The following is a 16895-nucleotide window of genomic DNA, read 5'->3' as shown; positions in this document are numbered from 1 at the left end:
GTCTAGATCTTTCTTTTTGCTTTCGTGACTCAGGGCAGGTGACGGGGACAGTCTCCTAAGTTCACTTTTCCAGAGTTAAATAATACTGTGGTGACTGAAGCTGTCAAGCTGCTGTTCATACCAGGAATGGGGAAGGTGCCCACAAACAACACAGAGCTACTACTCACTGCATCATATTTTCGTTGGATTAGAAAAATGCAGTTGGACTTTGGGATTTTAAATTTCTTTAAAACATTAATGTCTCAAAGCTTTATTTCACAATTGCCATTAAACTCTTCCAGCTTTGTGATTGTGTAGGTAGAGAGATCTCTGCTGATGTGCTGGAAATAGGTAACCCTGTGTGTTGCAGACTCACTTTCCTTGTTAGGAAGCTCTGATTTCCCAGAGGGGAACACTGCCTTGAACGTGAGGTCTGGGCCATGGTGACAGATGCATTTCTGTAGTAAGATCAGTTCAAGGAAAGACAAGGTGGAAGAAGAAAATACCAAAATAGAGCTGAAATGATTTTATGATTAATATGAAAAGTATTTCATATTCAATTAAATTCTAATATGAAAGATATTTCTAAAATGAAAGTCACTCAGTAGTCAACTACTGAAGATGACAGAAAATATGGTTATATTGCAGCGTATATAAATATCAAGAGCTCAAAGAGGAATACAGGAAAGATAAGACCACCAGACCTGTAATCTTGAAAGGGCGTGAGGGGGTGGTGTCCTGGGAGTCTCTTTCCAACCATGCAGCTGTGTACTCATGGCTTTTATAGCAGCTAAGAGAAAAGATGGTCATGGCTAGGAGCAAGAGCACTGGCAGAAGTCTTAGTCCTATGACGATGAAGCATTATCTTTTAATTAGCAGAAATATCAGGTATCTTTTGAAAGAAATCTTGGTAACAGACTGAGAATTAGAGAATCGTCTAATTTTAGAGCTGAGAGATCTATCCAAACCTGACATTTTGCAGATGGGAATACTGTTGGCTTAGAAGAGTATGATGACATGTCACAGTTCATTCTTGATGATTAAGGCTTAGAGCCAAGAAGCAACAAACTAGTTCTCTATCTTTCCCTGCCTCCTCCCTGGCCCTCATTGATGTTAGAGTAAGAGAATAGCTTTTTTGCAAATCATTTTCCTGTAATGAAACACATAATTGCATAGATGTGTCCAGTATATTAAGGTTGTCATTCTGGTTTTCTGATCCTTCATCAATACCAAATAAGATTATGGGAAGTTGTAACTAAATCCTTCAATGATATAGGCTTTACTGTATACTAGTTCCTCGACCTGTGAAAAATTTAGACAGGCAATTTGAGTAGCCGTGGCAGAACCTGATATAACTAGATGCCTTGATGCCTTCTCCAAAGATTATGTCACATTTCTGGGAAAGTGCTATGAAGGTTTGATAGCAATTATATGTATATGTGTGTGTATATATGTATATATATAAATATATACCAGGGAGAGGGAGGTAGGAAGAGCGGAAGAGATGAAATGTTTATTATATTTTTTATACATCTACACTATATATATGTAAAATGAAATTCTTCAAAGTATATATACTAAAATATAAGATCACATTGGAGCTGATGAACATTTCATTTGAATGGGAAAAATGAAGCTGACACCCCTGATACCAATTGGAAAGGTTCATACATACTTTTGCAGTTTCCTTTGTAACTCCTTATAATCTAGAAAATTTTCTAAACTGTCTTTGAATCTTTGACTTTTCAAGCTTTTTAGTTCTTAGAAGCAGCATAGATAAGAGGAAATTTTTTTCAAAATTGAAGTTCAGGTCAGAGTTTAAATTACACCTCTGTTAAGTATTTAGCTGAGCCTTGTTCCCAAATCTGTAAACTAGGATGGTGGTAATAATACTTACGTCTGTAGGATTCAGAATGTTAAAAATAGATATGAAAGCTTTCACAGATTTTATAATATAATATAGCTATTTTCATTTCTTATATCTCCTGGCATAACATTCCATAAATTTCTTATTACTAATATTCCCTTTTTGTTACATGAAAAAAAATTTTTTTTTTTTTTGTATTTTTCTGAAGCTGGAAACGGGGAGAGACAGTCAGACAGACTCCCGCATGCGCCCAACCGGGATCCACCCGGCACGCCCACCAGGGGCAACGCTCTGCCCACCAGGGGGCGATGCTCTGCCCCTCCGGGGTGTCGCTCTGCCGCGACCAGAGCCACTCTAGCGCCTGGGGCAGAGGCCAAGGAGCCATCCCCAACGCCCGGGCCATCTTTGCTCCAATGGAGCCTCGGCTGCGGGAGGGGAAGAGAGAGACAGAGAGGAAGGGGGGGGGAGGGGGGAGAAGCAAATGGGCGCTTCTCCTGTGTGCCCTGGCCAGGAATTGAACCCGGGTCCCCCGCACGCTAGGCCGACGCTCTACCGCTGAGCCAACCGGCCAGGGCCTGAAAATTTTTTTTTTAAATGTTCATTTATCCTCTTAGTATTTCTGTTGAAGACCTGAGAGCTGGTAAAAATGAGATTGTCTTCTCCCTCTCATGATTTCATAGACTGAAATCATAAACCCCTGAATCATTTGAGTATAGACACTCACTGTGGAGTTCTGCCTTCATAGAGTGGCCCTATCTATTTATATATATTTTGGGTTCCCTTCCCCGAACATTTCAGTTCCATTCTGCCACATTGGGTGTATAAGAGCCACAACCATTTGTTAGGGCTTTAGCTACAGGCATAGCAGGCACAGTAGAAAGAAAGAATATTTTCCTTTTTCATATTCATTTCCTGATCATTTCCAGAATTTTGTTGAGCTCCGTAAGTATAGTAGCACCTTGAGTTGATGGACTCAGGACATAGCTCATCATAATAAATCTCTTGATGAGCACAACATTGTACACTTTTCTATTGCTTTTACCTAAGTGTGTTATATTTAGCCTTTTGAAGTTTATCTTTCACTTTTCTGCAGACTTGGTTTCCAGAGTGGCTCTTGTTTTGGTTGAGTTGCATTTTTTGGTGGTCTTAAATTCTTTATTTATATCCCATCAGTTCTTAAAAGAATTGCAACTCCTCAACTAATACTTCTTATTTGGGACTTTGGTAACATTAGAATTTTATTTACCAATCTTTGTGGTTCAGCTGCTGTACCCTGTAGGCGTTCATTCATTAACTAGATGTTTATTGAAGCCCAGGCTATACCAACTACTATAGAAAAAGCTTGGGTCCAGAGACCAAGACAGATAAGGTACAAGCTCTCTTGAAACCTGCGTTCTAGTGAAGGAGGCCAAACCACAAGTTAATATATGAATTAATGTTAAAATACCAGATATAAATCAAGATTAGGTTATAAAATGTGACTAGAGTGTCACTTCAGATGATATGGTAAGGGAGGGTCTCAGAGGTGACATCTAAGCCTTGATCTGTATGACAAGAAGAATGTGAAGTTCCAGAGGAAACAGCCAAAGGCAGAAATGGACCTGGGGTGTTCTAGGAAAAAAAAGGAAGCCCATGCAGAAGGAGTTTCCTGAAGGGAAATCAGGCAAGGGAGAGGTGGACAGAGGGCTGTGGGCCAGGGATGGAGTTTGGATTTTACAGTGGTTGTATAGAAAGCCACTTTAGTTATACTTAGCAAGTGATGCTATATGATCTGAATAATGGTGACCTTGGCATAAATTTGATGAGAGTGGGATCAGTGCAAAATGTAAGTCGTTTTTTTGCAAGATTAATGAAATGACCCAAAAGTCTGTACACCTGTCATTGAAGACCATCCTGATTTGTGGATGGCTAGACTTCCAGGACAATGGCAGTGATTCCTGAACTTTCCAGTTAGTTGGTACCCAGTTTATCTGATGAAGGAAGACAACAGAGAATTTCAAAAAGGATGGAGTAGGTAACAAGGCCAAATACTTTTCAGAGGTCAAGTTGGATGAAGAAAAAAAAAGTGAGTGTTAGATTTGGGAACAGAGAAGCTATTGTGGGCCTTGACCAGAACATGGTAAGATTGAAAGCTGAATTGGTTTGAATGGTAGATGAAACAATGGAAATAGGGGCAATTTTGTCAAGTTTTGCTGCACATAGAAGGAGGTAAATGGTCCAGTATCTAAAGGATGGTGTGGAATTAAGGAAGGTTTTTTATTTTATTTCAACAAAGTCACATGATACCAGCATGGTTGCTTGCTTTAAAAGTAATCCATACAGAGAAAATAAAAATGACATTGCAAGAGAGAGTGAGAATGGTTGCAAAAGTGACATCAATGAGGAGATGAGAGGAATTGTGACCCAGAGTACAACAGGGCTGACATTTGATAGGAATCAGAATGCAGCAGCCTTGTTCAGGTGATGCCTGGGTATGGTTGCCTGCCCCAACAAGAATCCTTGATGCTGTTCTTAGTGGCAGAAATTAATTTCAAGATATCCTTGTTACGATGTCTCTTAAACACTAGCGATTTGGGGAGCAGTTGAAACTGCTCAAATGGACATACCCAGGGACAATAGTAGTAAATCTTCAGTATAATTCCCAAAGTCAGTAACATATTTCTTAAAAATTCTAGGAGTTCCTTTGATTCTAGAAAATGTGGCATATGATGTTATATCTAAAAAAGCATGTAATATACCATTTACTGGAAATATTAATATGATCTCCTTTTCTACATTGCTCATTAAGAAAGTTATTCCTCTTACCTGTTGCTCATTTGCTTCTGCAGTGCGTAGGGAAGATGTGCAAAGCCCAGAGCTTACAGATAGTAAATTGTGCAGTCAGGATGCTAACCAAACGTTTTTTTCTTTACTTTAGTGTTCAAGCTTTTAGGCCCCCAAAAATATGGACAGTTTCCCAACTTATTTTTTAAACTTAACCATGAAAAGAAAATAATACTGCCTGACCTGTGGTGGTGCAGTGGATAAAGCGTCGACCTGGAACGCTGAGGTCACCGGTTGTAACCCCTGGGCTTTCCTGGTCAAGGAACATGTGGGAGTTGATGCTTCTTGCTCCTCCTCTCTTCTCTTCTTTTCTCTTCTCTCTCTAAGAGTGAATTTAAAAAAAAAAGAAAATAAGACAAAAGCGCACAAATCTCACCAAGTGTAGGTATAAAAATTATAAAGTATTTGTGAATCTAAACCAGCACTAAAATGAAAACTTAGTAAACATTGCCAGTAGGACCTACGCCAGGAATGCAGAAGTGATTCAGCATTAGGAAATCAATAAATATGACTGATTATAATTATAGTTCAAAAGAGGAAACCATTTTTATTACCTTCTTGGTGGTTGAAAAGGTAGTTAATAAAGGTCAGTATTCCTTCCTGATAAAAGCTCTTGGTAAAACTTAAAATAGAAGAGGATTTTCTTAGTATCATTAACCAGTGGCCAGTAACAGACTTGGAGGACAAACATGAGATATTCTCATTAAAGAAAAAAAAGTGTGTATACACATACATCTATATAGTACAACAAATGCATTTGTGCATTATGTTTTCTCCATAGGAAACAAAAAAGAAACAACTGAAAATGTGTCATAACTCATGAGTTATGAAATAAATGTTTTAAAATAAATCATTTTTAATAACCTGGATGAAATGGATAACCACCTAGAAGACATAAAATACTGAAACTTAAAGAAAAGTAGCAATTCCAAATAGATCTATATAACAAGGAATTGAACTAGTAATTTTATTTCAAATTCCCACAAAGACCAAGACCAAATGACTATAATGATGAATTCTATGAAATGTATAAAGAAAAATTATTACCAATCCTTCACAAACTTTTCCAAAAGATGTAAGAGGAGGGAACACTTTCCAGCTCATTGTAGAGGCCAGTAGTACCGTGATAACAAAACCAAACAAAGATATATGAAAACTACAGACCTATATCTTTAATTAATATAGACACAAAAATCCTCAACAAGATACTAGCAGAAGAAATCTAGAAACAAAGAGGATTAGACACCATGATCCAATGGAATTAATGCAAGGTTAGTTTAACATATTAAAAGCAACCAGTATAATATACCATAATAATAGAATGAAGGGCAAGAGCCACATGATAATCTCAGTAGATATAGAAAAAGGATTTGACAACATTCAGCATCCTTTCATGATAACACTAAACAAACTAGGAATAGAAGGGAATTTCTTCAATCTAATACTTTCTGTGAAAAATCCACAGCTCACATCATTCTAGGCAGTGAGAAACTAGATAATGTCCCCCTAAGACCAGGAATAAGATAAGAGTATACACTCTTAGCACTTCTGTTCCACATTGTGCTAGAGGTGGACAACAGAAAGACATAGAGGCAGTCCACTGGAAAGGAAGAAGTAGCATACATTTGTCATGATCTTGTATGTAGAAAATCTTAAGAAATCAGAAAACTTATAACTAATTAGTGAGATCAGGAAGATTGCAAGATATAAAGTAAGTGTCAAAATCAATCCTATTTCTATACATTAACGAGGAACAATCTGAAAATTAAGAATACAGTTCCACTTACTATAATATTAAATAGAATAAAATAGTAATAAAATTAATAAAAGAAGTACAAAACTTATATTCTTGAAACTTTAAAACATCATTAAAAGAAATAAGTGGAAAGATATTCCATGTTCGTGGACTGGAAGAATTAATATTGTTAAAATCACAGTACTCTCCAAATGACTTCTAGATTCAATTTGGATTCTATCAAAATATCAGCTTCCATTTTACAAAAATTGGTAAACTAATTATAAGGTTAATATCGAAATGCAAGGGACCCAGAATAGCTGAAGCAGTCGTGAAAAGGAAAAACAAAGTTGGAAGACTTCTACTTTGGGTTGCAAAACTGACAAAGCTACAGTAACCAAAGCTGTAAGTTATTGTTGTAAGGATAGACATATAAACGGAACAGAATTGAGAGTCCAGAAATAAACCTATAAATTTGTAGTTAATTTTTAACAAGAGTGCCAAGATAGTTAAAAGATGGAAAGAATAGTCATTTTAACAAATGGTGCTGGGACAACTGAATAGTCAAATGCAAAATAATGACATTGGACCCAAACCTCATACTGTATACAAGAATTAATTCAAAATGGATCATGACCTAAATGTAAGAAGTAAAACTCTACAACTTTTAGAAGAAAATATAGGTAGAAAGCATTGTGACCTTGTATTAGGCAATGATTTCTTAGATGTGAGCCAAAAAATTTTTTTGACAAATTGTACTTCATCAAAATTAACAACTTTAGTGCGTCACAGGATCCCATAAAGAGTGAAAAAGCAATCCACAGAACAGGATAAAATATTTGCAAATCAGACACCCAATAAGAGACATACCTAGATTATGGAAGGAACTCTTAAAACTTACCATTAAAAAAGACATAACCCAGTTTAAAAATGCATAAGGGTTCGTATAAGCATTTCTCCAAAGAAGTTTTTACAAATGCCAAGAAGCTTATGAAGAAGATGTTCAATATTATTAGTCATTAGGGAAATCAAACCAAAACCACAGTGAAATACCACTTTAATTCCCGCTGGGATGCCTAGAATCGAAAAGATGTAAGTGTTGGTGAAGATGCAGAGAACTTAGAAACCTCATGCATTGCTGGTGTGCATATAAAATAGTACACCTGTTTTGCAGAACAGTTTGGCAGTTCCTCAAAATATTAAACCTAGAGTTACCATGTTCCACTCTTAGGTATGTCCCAAGAGAATTGAAAACTTATGTCCATCCAAAACCTTGTACACAAATGTTCACAGCGGCATTGTTCATAATAGCCCCCAAATGAAAACAGCCCAAATGTTCATCACCATAAAGGATCAATGAAATGTGTTATAGTCATACAACGGAATGTTATTCAACCATAAAAAGGAAAATGAAGTTCTGATACATCCCACAACATGGATGAACCTTGAAATATTTTGCTAAGTGAAAGAAACCAGACACAAAGGTCACATGTTTTATGATTTCATTCATATTAAATGTAAAAATTAGGCAAATTCATAGAGACGGGAAATAGATTAGTGGTTACAAGGGCCCGCGGGGAGGAGAGAGTAGGGAATAGCTACTAGTAGGTAAGGCGTTTCTTTTGGAGGGTAATTAAAATCTTCTGGAATTAGATGGAAGTGATGGATGCACAGTTCTGTGACTATATTAAAAACCACTAAATATACTTTACAAGGCTGAACTTTATGGTATATGTGTTATATCTTAATAAAGTTCTGTTTTTAAAGTAATAATTGGCTAATATTTTAAAATTTATGTTATTTTCTATATAATGCATGAATGATCAACATAAAAAACTAGAAAATTTTAAGAGGAAAGGGGAAATTAGTCTACAGAGAGTAGTACATATTTTAGTGTTTAAATAATGAAGAGATTTACAACTATCACAAGGACAGACAACAAAAGTGTTAAGTCTGGAAAGGGACCTAAATGCATGTATCAGGAAAGTAATGTATAGTAAAGATGCTGCTTCTCCTCAATGGGAAGAAATATATTTTATTTGTGAAATGATGGTGTTCAACACTCAGCTAATATTATCAGTTGAAATTTTGGGTTGAAAATAACAAAAAATAATCCTGGCAAGCTTGAGCAAAAGATGCATTTAAAGGAAAGATATTGGGTAACTTGGCGTCAATTCTGAGCTTGAAACCAAGCTCAGAAAATGACAGCAAATGAAAAATACTGAGGAGCTGGGAACAGAGCCTGCCTCGTGCCACTGGATGAGGGTCGTTAGGACGCTGCAGTGCTGGTGCTGCTGTGGCTGTTTCAGGACTCCAGACCCCAGCCCTGCCACTATGGTCCCTGCATGTTCTTGTCACTCCCTCAAGACCCTGAGACCCAGGCGAGTATCCAGATACAAAGCCTGGGTGGTGGGCTTGTATCCTTACTGCTGGAAGATGGGAAAGGAATGTCCCACTGGCTACTGTGGTGGGAGGCAGGGCACTGTAGTCTCAACTCAGGTAGGAAGGTGCCCAAATGCTGCAGAGCCAAAAATGACAGATTCCCACTAACATTTGGAATAACTAAAATTAGAAGCATCCTGTGTGTATCATAGACCAAAATAAATTCCACATGGATTCAGAATGTAAATGTAAAACTTGAGACCATAAAAGTATTTGAAGGAAATACACGTGAATATTTAAGTAATCTTGGTTTGGGAACATTGCTGAGTATGATATAAAAATCAGAAAGCCATTAAAAATGTCAATAGAGAATATTATATGACTCAGAAAGGGAATCATGGTCTGTTAAATTAAAAAAAGAAAAGAAAAATAAAGCACATACCAGAACATAAGCCGTGGTTTTCTCTGAATAATAGACTTGAGATGAGCCTGCCTTTTTCTCTTCTTCCCTTTCTCTCTCCCTCCCTCTCTCCCTTTCTCCTTCCCTGCCTGCCTTTATTGAAGTTTATTGTTTGTTTTTTTGAGAGAGCTATTTAAAAATTTTTAAAGTGAGTGACTTGGGTGGTTCTTTGTAAGAATACAAAGTTATTCTTAGTCTTCATAGGTAGACTTTATGCTAAACTCTGCAAAAGTGAAAACAACCCTTGAAAGAGCAGATAATTGTTGTGTTTAGACATCCCTATTTCTATAAAAATAATGTTCAAGTGGCCATTGGGATTTGCTCCATCTGGTGGCACTTCAAAAGGAAAAACTGAATAGCTGGATGATGACTGTAAGAACACACCCCAAGATCATGATGTTTCTCTTACCTCCTCTGATGGTTTTTGTTTTTTGGTTTGTTTTATTTTGTCTTGATTTTAAGAGAACCCATCTGCTTAACTGGGGATGGACTAGTTAGTATTTCGGTTACTGGCATCTAAGGGGAAGCATCACAGATGTAAAGATTCTGCCAGACATACTTAAGTGGCCTGTATTTCATCACTTTGTGCTCTTATCTGCAAATGAGTTGCCCCACCATTTCCTGGTCTAGCAGCTTTTAGATTGAGCCTTGATATCTTGTTCGCTCTTATCTTGGATTCCTATCTCAATAAAGGGTGCTGGACATCTATTTGACATAAGAGACCGTGGGTTTACCCTCTGCAAAGGTGAGTCATCCGAGTGGAATGAAAGGCTTCTCACAGACACCTTGATACCAAAGGGTGGAAGGAGCCTTTCATGTTCCAGAAGCACATTGTAGAAACACACCAAGGATCTGGAGAAGCAAAGAAGGAAAGAGAATACAGAAATGCCACCTTGAGTTGCTTCTCCTTGTAAAAGAAAAATCGTGAAATTGTCATTCTGGCTTTGAATTTCTTTTATAAATGCCTTCAGACTTTATATTTAAAAAGATATGAATCAGTAAACATAATCTGGGGATGATTTTCTAGTTAGAATTGTGAAGATCTAAGAGTTGTTACAAAAAAAAATCAGACTTCCTAATAAACCCTTATTCCTGTGACCATTTCCTCAGGGGTCTCATTGAACGTTTCTGTTATTTTTATTCGTCAGTCATAAACAGCATGACTCTGAACTTCTGTAGTTTCTGAGTCTCCATCCTTCATGGTAACATGGGAACCCCATTGCTGTGGACTGGAATTAAATTGGTATACAACTGATTCTGGTATTAGATGGCTTAGTTATTACAGTTTCACCTAAGCCGTTTTATAAAATGGATGTAAAACAGCTAGAGCATATGTGTATTTTTTTTTTTTTTTTTCATTTTTCTGAAGCTGGAAACAGGGAGAGACAGTCAGACAGACTCCCGCATGCGCCCGACCGGGATCCACCCGGCACGCCCACCAGGGGGCGATGCTCTGCCCACCAGGGGGCGATGCTCTGCCCATCCTGGGCGTCGCCATGTTGCGACCAGAGCCACTCTAGCACCTGGGGCAGCGGCCAAGGAGCCATCCCCAGTGCCCGGGCCTTCTTTGCTCCAATGGAGCCTCGGCTGCGGGAGGGGAAGAGAGAGACAGAGAGGAAAGCGCGGCGGAGGGGTGGAGAAGCAAATGGGTGCTTCTCCTGTGTGCCCTGGCCGGGAATCGAACCCGGGTCCTCTGCACGCTAGGCCGACACTCTACCGCTGAGCCAACCGGCCAGGGCCATATATGTGTATTTTTTTGAGCTGCTCATTTCATGAGAACTTTAGTAGTTTCCTCATGTTTAAATTTCTGCTATTTATATCTTACATTCATAGAGTTTGATGATGTAGAGGTAAATGAAAGAAAAAATGGGTTCCTTTTTTTGTAGACGGTAAGAAGAGTGATTTGACCCGTTTGCTTGACATTGAAGTAGGAGGTTGTGTTCACTGTCCGTGGCATCGGGCGATGCCGTGGTGAAGGCCACGTCGGTACCACAGTGCTGAGGAATGGGGCAGTGCCAGGAGCTGCACTGCGTGCTGTCCCTACGCTCTGCCACCCAGCCCCGGGAGGTGTAAGTGTGCTGAGAGAGGGGCACATGTGGCCAGGAGGGCCCTGTGGGAGGACAGCTCCGTCCTGCCCGGCAGTCTCCCTCACACCTGCGGACGCTCAGACTCACACCGGTACTTTTCTTGTCTCTTTCCAGGAGCGGCCTACTGCCAGTTCATGGACATGCTCTTCCCCGGCTGCATTAGTCTGAAGAAAGTAAAATTTCAAGCAAAGCTGGAGCATGAGTATATTCACAATTTTAAACTTCTACAAGCATCATTTAAGCGAATGAATGTTGATAAGGTAGGGGACTAATTTGTACCTCCATTAAATGTATTATCTTTCTTAAAAATTTTCTTGTGTAGAAATGCAAATATATATATATATGTCAATGGGATATATCTTGATATCTCAGCAGTAGGTTGGGGTCTATGCATAGCATAAAGCCTTAGTCGGCAATCCACGGCTCGCGAGCCACATGCGGCTCTTTGGGCCCTTGAGTGCGGGCACAAAGGCCAGCTTAGGAGTACCCTAATTAAGTTAATAACAATGTACCTACCTACATAGTTTAAGTTTAAAATTTTTGGCTCTCAAAAGAAATTTCAATCGTTGTACTGTTGATATTTGGCTCTGTTGACTAATGAGTTTGCCGACCACTGGCATAAGGCATCAACCCTAACTTCCCATATTTGTATGTGGCTTTTATTTAAGGAGATTCCTAAACTTGTGACCATTAGACTGAAAACCCTAACAGGAATTACACATTAAAACATTGTATATATATAAACGTGTCTGTGTTCACCAAATGCCACTGCGGTTCTCTGTACATTTTGCTCCTTTGGAGAAGGAGCAGGTTACAGTGGAAGCAACATGGGTCTGAATCCCAGCAACATGAGTTGAGCAAGTTATTTAAATTCTTTGAGCGGTTTACCCATCTACAAAATAAGACTAATGCCCCCTTCCCTGGGGTTATATGAAGCTAAAGTGACGGAATATAGGTGAACATCTCCAGCATAGTGTATACACTCGGGGTCTTGGTCATTGTCCATTTCTCTTTTGAATTTTGTAATTTTGTCCTTGAGTGATACAAATGGAGTTAGACAGGAGTCCCTTCTTACATCCAGCCCCAATAAAAGACTGTTGCTAAAGCCCACGCAATCTGCATGTTTCCTGCTATTTTTATTTAATTCATATCATTTCTTTAGGATATATCTCTTCAAGGGAATAGTCTTGGAAAAAACTAAATTTTAAATAAGGGAAAAGAAATAAACTAGCAGGGGAGAAATGAAAAACTTTTCTTTGCATAGATAATAGCAATAGATAGGCTGTAGAAATAAAAAAAATAAAGTTCTGGTTTATTGAGAAATAGATGTTGCCCTAGCTGGATAGCTCTGTTGGTTAGAGCAGTGGTCCCCAACCCCCAGACCGCAGACAGGTACTGGTCCGTGGGCCATTTGTTACCGGTCCACAGAGAAAGAATAAATAACTTACATTATTTCCATTTTATTTATATTTAAGTCTGAACGATGTTTTATTTTTTAAAAATGACCAGATTCCCTCTGTTACATCCGTCTAAGACTCACTCTTTTTTTTTTACAGAGACAGAGAGTGAGTCAGAGAGATAGGGACAAACAGACAGGAACAGAGAGATGAGAAGCATCAATCATTAGTTTTTCATTGCGCGTTGCAACACCTTAGTTGTTCATTGATTGCTTTCTCATATGTGCCTTGACCGCGGGCCTTCAGCAGACTGAGTAACCCCTTGCTGGAGCCAGCGACATTGGGCTCAAGCTGGTGGAATTTTTGCTCAAACCAGATGAGCCCGTGCTCAAGCTGGAGACCTCGGAGTCTCAAACCTGGGTCCTCTGCATCCCAGTCTGACGCTCTATCCACTGCGCCACTGCCTGGTCTGGCTAAGACTCACTCTTGATGCTTGTCTTGGTCACGTGATACATTTATCCATCCCACCCTAAAGGCCGGTCCATGAAAATATATTCTGACATTAAACCGGTCCATGGCCCAAAAAAGGTTGGGGACCACTGGGTTAGAGCATCGTCCCGAAGCACAGGGGTCAGCACAGGGGTTAGCACAGGGGTTGCCAGTTCAATCCCCAGTCAGCGCTCTGTCTCCCTTCCTCTCTCTCCCCCTCTCTTTCTCTCTCCTTCTCCCTTTCTCTCTCTCTCCCTTTTTATTTCTCTCCAAAATCAATAAAATAAACATTTAAAAATACATACTTGGCCCTGGCCGGTTGGCTCAGCGGTAGAGCGTGGGCCTGGTGTATGGGGGACCCGGGTTCGATTCCCGGCCAGGGCACATAGGAGAGGCGCCCATTTGCTTCTCCACCCCCACCCCCTCCTTCCTCTCTGTCTCTCTCTTCCCCTCCCGCAGCCGAGGCTCCATTGGAGCAAGGATGGCCCGGGCGCTGGGGATGGCTCCTTAGCCTCTGCCCCAGGCGCTAGAGTGGCTCTGGTCGCGGCAGAGCGACGCCCCGGAGGGGCAGAGCATCGCCCCCTGGTGGGCAGATCTGTGCCCCTGGTGGGCGTGCCGGGTGGATCCCAGTCGGGCACATGCGGGAGTCTGTCTGACTGTCTCTCCCCGTTTCCAGCTTCAGAAAGAAAAAAAAGTAAAAAAAAAAAAAAAAAAAAGAATAGATACTAAATAAAGGAAAAGAAAAAGTTTGGTAAAGTGTATATATTTTTAACGCAATTAATACCTTTCTTAATCAAAACATTCTTAATGAAACTATTACTAGATTCTTGGTTTCTCATTTTCTCAGAATTTTAATTTCAAAAATAGTCTCTTTAACACCCTAACCTTTTGAGTTCTTTTCAACGTTATATTTATGTCCTTTGCTGTGGTTGATTTCCAAGTAGCTCCTTCAGAACCAGAGCTGCACAGTTCTCTTTACTTATTAGCAGCATCACTCATGTCTTCTTCATTTATTTTTCAGTACATGCTCCTAGTCTGAAAAGAAACACCCTTGGATGGGTTTATTGATGGAATGTGCGATAGAATAAGTTAGGGGCTCCTTATCTCTTCAGAAGTATACACATACAGAGTGGGTGAGCCGTTGCTAAGAATATGGAAGGTAAAATTCTTATAGTGGAGGAAGGTGGCCTTTGTTGGAATCTCTAGCTTAGTACACTATAATTCTACCCAAAAGTCCTCGGATAGAGACCTCCACTTATGTTTCCCATAGCCTGACAGCACATAGGAAGCTTCTGTGCAAAGATTTACTTGCCACCTCAGATTTAAATTTATGCCCACGACTTTCATTTTGATAGAGAATGCAAAATTACGTCAACAGAAGTAAGTGCCTACTTTGAATGGTTAACGTAGTAGCCCCATTGTCTAAATCTGTTTATAAATTTTCATGTTTGGCAGAAAGCAAAATATATCACATGTTAATGAAATGGCCTTATGCACTAAGAAGGCACTTTCTTAAACATTTGATATTAGCATAAACAAAACCTATAACTCAGAAGACATGAACATATTTAAGTGGTGCAGTGAAAAGTCAGTTAGGTGCATGTGTGGAAGGAGTCTTCTGTTGAGCAGACTTCCCTGAAGTTCAGGAGGAGTGAGCGGGGCAAAGGTCCCAGTACCTGAGTCTCCATTACTGAAAGAGTCTTCAAGAAAACTGTGGGCTCCTCCAAAAGTTTGCTTCTCTTTATTTTGTTCTATACCCAGTATCAATTTTAGCTACATAAAAATCATTATTATTGCTAATATTTTGGTTAATGGATGCCCTAAAAGGTTTCGGTTACTTTTTTTCTTTCAAGTTGCCATTGATATTTTCAGACCTTTCTACTCTTTAGAAGTGGTCCTAGTGATCCATTTTAGGATGCCAATGGTCTCTCTCTCCCGAGGTGGCAAAGTCTTGTGAAAATTTTAATTTATACAGTTCCCATTCATATCACTACACAGTGAGGCTGCATTGTATGAGCCTTGCATCTTTTTCTGAATCTCACACTCACACACACTTGCAGACCTACAATCTGACTCACTCCCTAGCTTTATAACTCGCATGGCTCATGTTCAACTACTATTCCAACCCAAAGATGAGCAAGTAAGAATCTGGTAGTGGTGCAGCTTGGAGACCTAGGCACCTTCCCACTTTCCTTCCAAAATAGCTGTCCACTGAATTAAAACGAAGCAGTCACACCACATATCTTTCCGACATAAAATGAAGGTTCCTGTAAAAGCCCTGAAGGGAATACTGATTGGCTCTTTAGGTTGCCCGTGGGAAGGGAAAAGCTGAGATCTGCCCCAGGAGCTGAGGTGAATGCTGGGCACTCCTCCTCCAGAGCGCCTTCCCTGACTCCCCTAATCAGCCTCCATTTCTTTTCCTCCGCCCTGGCACGTTCCCCGCACGTTAGCCGTGCCCCTGGCACGTTCCCCGCACGTTAGCCGTGCTCCTGGCACGTTCCCCGCACGTTAGCCGTGCTCCTGTGTACCGAGGCACTCCCAGGCCCTGTACTGTGTGGTGAGTTGTTCTGGCGCTTCTCTCTCCACATTGTTAATAAGCTCTAGGAAAGCTCATTTGGAACCATTAGATTGGTACGTATGTGCATTGATTTGAGTCTTATTTATTCACACTCTCTGAGAGCTATAATCCTTTTAAGAGTTTCTTCCAACACAACTGGACCAAGTGCTGCAACGAAATAGGGAGAAACCCATTAATCTTTAAATGGCACAACACCCCAGGCCCATGTTTTGGAGGCTGTTGCTTTGGCCATAAACATGCCATAAAGAAGCTCAGCTCCTCCTGACAGGTAAGGGCAGTGGTTCTCAAACTTCTGAAGTCGGGGGGCATTTAAAATCCTACAAGTGGCCTGACCTGTGGTGGCATAGTGGATAAAGCGTCAACCTGGAATGCTGAAGTCGCTAGTTCAAAACCCTGGGCTTACCTGGTTAAGGCACATATGGGAGTTGATGCTTCCTGTTCCTCCTCCTGTTCTCTCTCTATCTCTCCCTCTCTCTCTCTAAAAATGAATAAATAAAATCTAAAAAAGTAAAAAAATAAATAAAATCCTACAAGTAATTGTAGGCACACCATATACAAATTTCTGAGAAATGTGTTATAATAATTAAGTCAGATATTAAAGAAAAAGAATATAAAGTCCAAGCATGCTTTTATGGTAATTAAATGAAATAAATTTGACAAAAATAAATTTATTCTGACATTAAAAAACATTTTTATGTTACATTTTTTGAGTTATGCTTTTTAGAATTCATAAAAAAGAAGTGTTAAAAAATAAAAATAAAAAACGACAAAAAAGTTATCTTTTTATATATACAGATAAATTCTTAGTAAGATTTAGTAAATTCGGCAGGTCCCAGCGCAAATGTGTTAAGTTTTTTCATTCATACACATCATGTTAACTTTACACCAAACAAAGGATAGAAGAAACTTGCCTCCAGTCTTTCTGGGGAACATGGGGGGTAGTGTAAACAATCCAGCACCACAGCTTAACAGCCTTTTGCAACCTAATCAGGCAAGTGAGGTGGGGGTTGGGCAGACTGTCAGCTCACAGCCAATTCCCAACTCTGTCCCCCAAAAATATAAACTTCAAAAACCCTGTCAGTTTTTTGGTCCCCAACA

The 16895-nt window shown here is 39.6% G+C and overlaps 1 protein-coding gene across 4 annotated transcripts in view; it reads left to right on the top strand.

The window, feature by feature from the left end:
• The window catches only part of MAPRE2 (microtubule associated protein RP/EB family member 2), a 153873-nt gene that overhangs the window by 105152 nt on the left and 31826 nt on the right, over positions 1 to 16895 (top strand). For all 4 annotated transcript variants that reach the window (XM_066352968.1, XM_066352967.1, XM_066352966.1 and 1 more), the window contains one exon: positions 11448 to 11593. In XM_066352968.1, the coding sequence (XP_066209065.1) occupies positions 11448 to 11593 (146 nt within the window). The remainder of the gene's footprint in view (positions 1 to 11447; positions 11594 to 16895) is intronic.

This window comes from Saccopteryx leptura, chromosome 11 (genome assembly GCF_036850995.1).
Source record: "Saccopteryx leptura isolate mSacLep1 chromosome 11, mSacLep1_pri_phased_curated, whole genome shotgun sequence".
Classification (NCBI taxonomy): domain Eukaryota; kingdom Metazoa; phylum Chordata; class Mammalia; order Chiroptera; family Emballonuridae; genus Saccopteryx; species Saccopteryx leptura.
The sequence above is the reverse complement of the archived record's forward strand: the minus strand, read 5'-3'. Positions and strand labels throughout refer to the sequence as shown.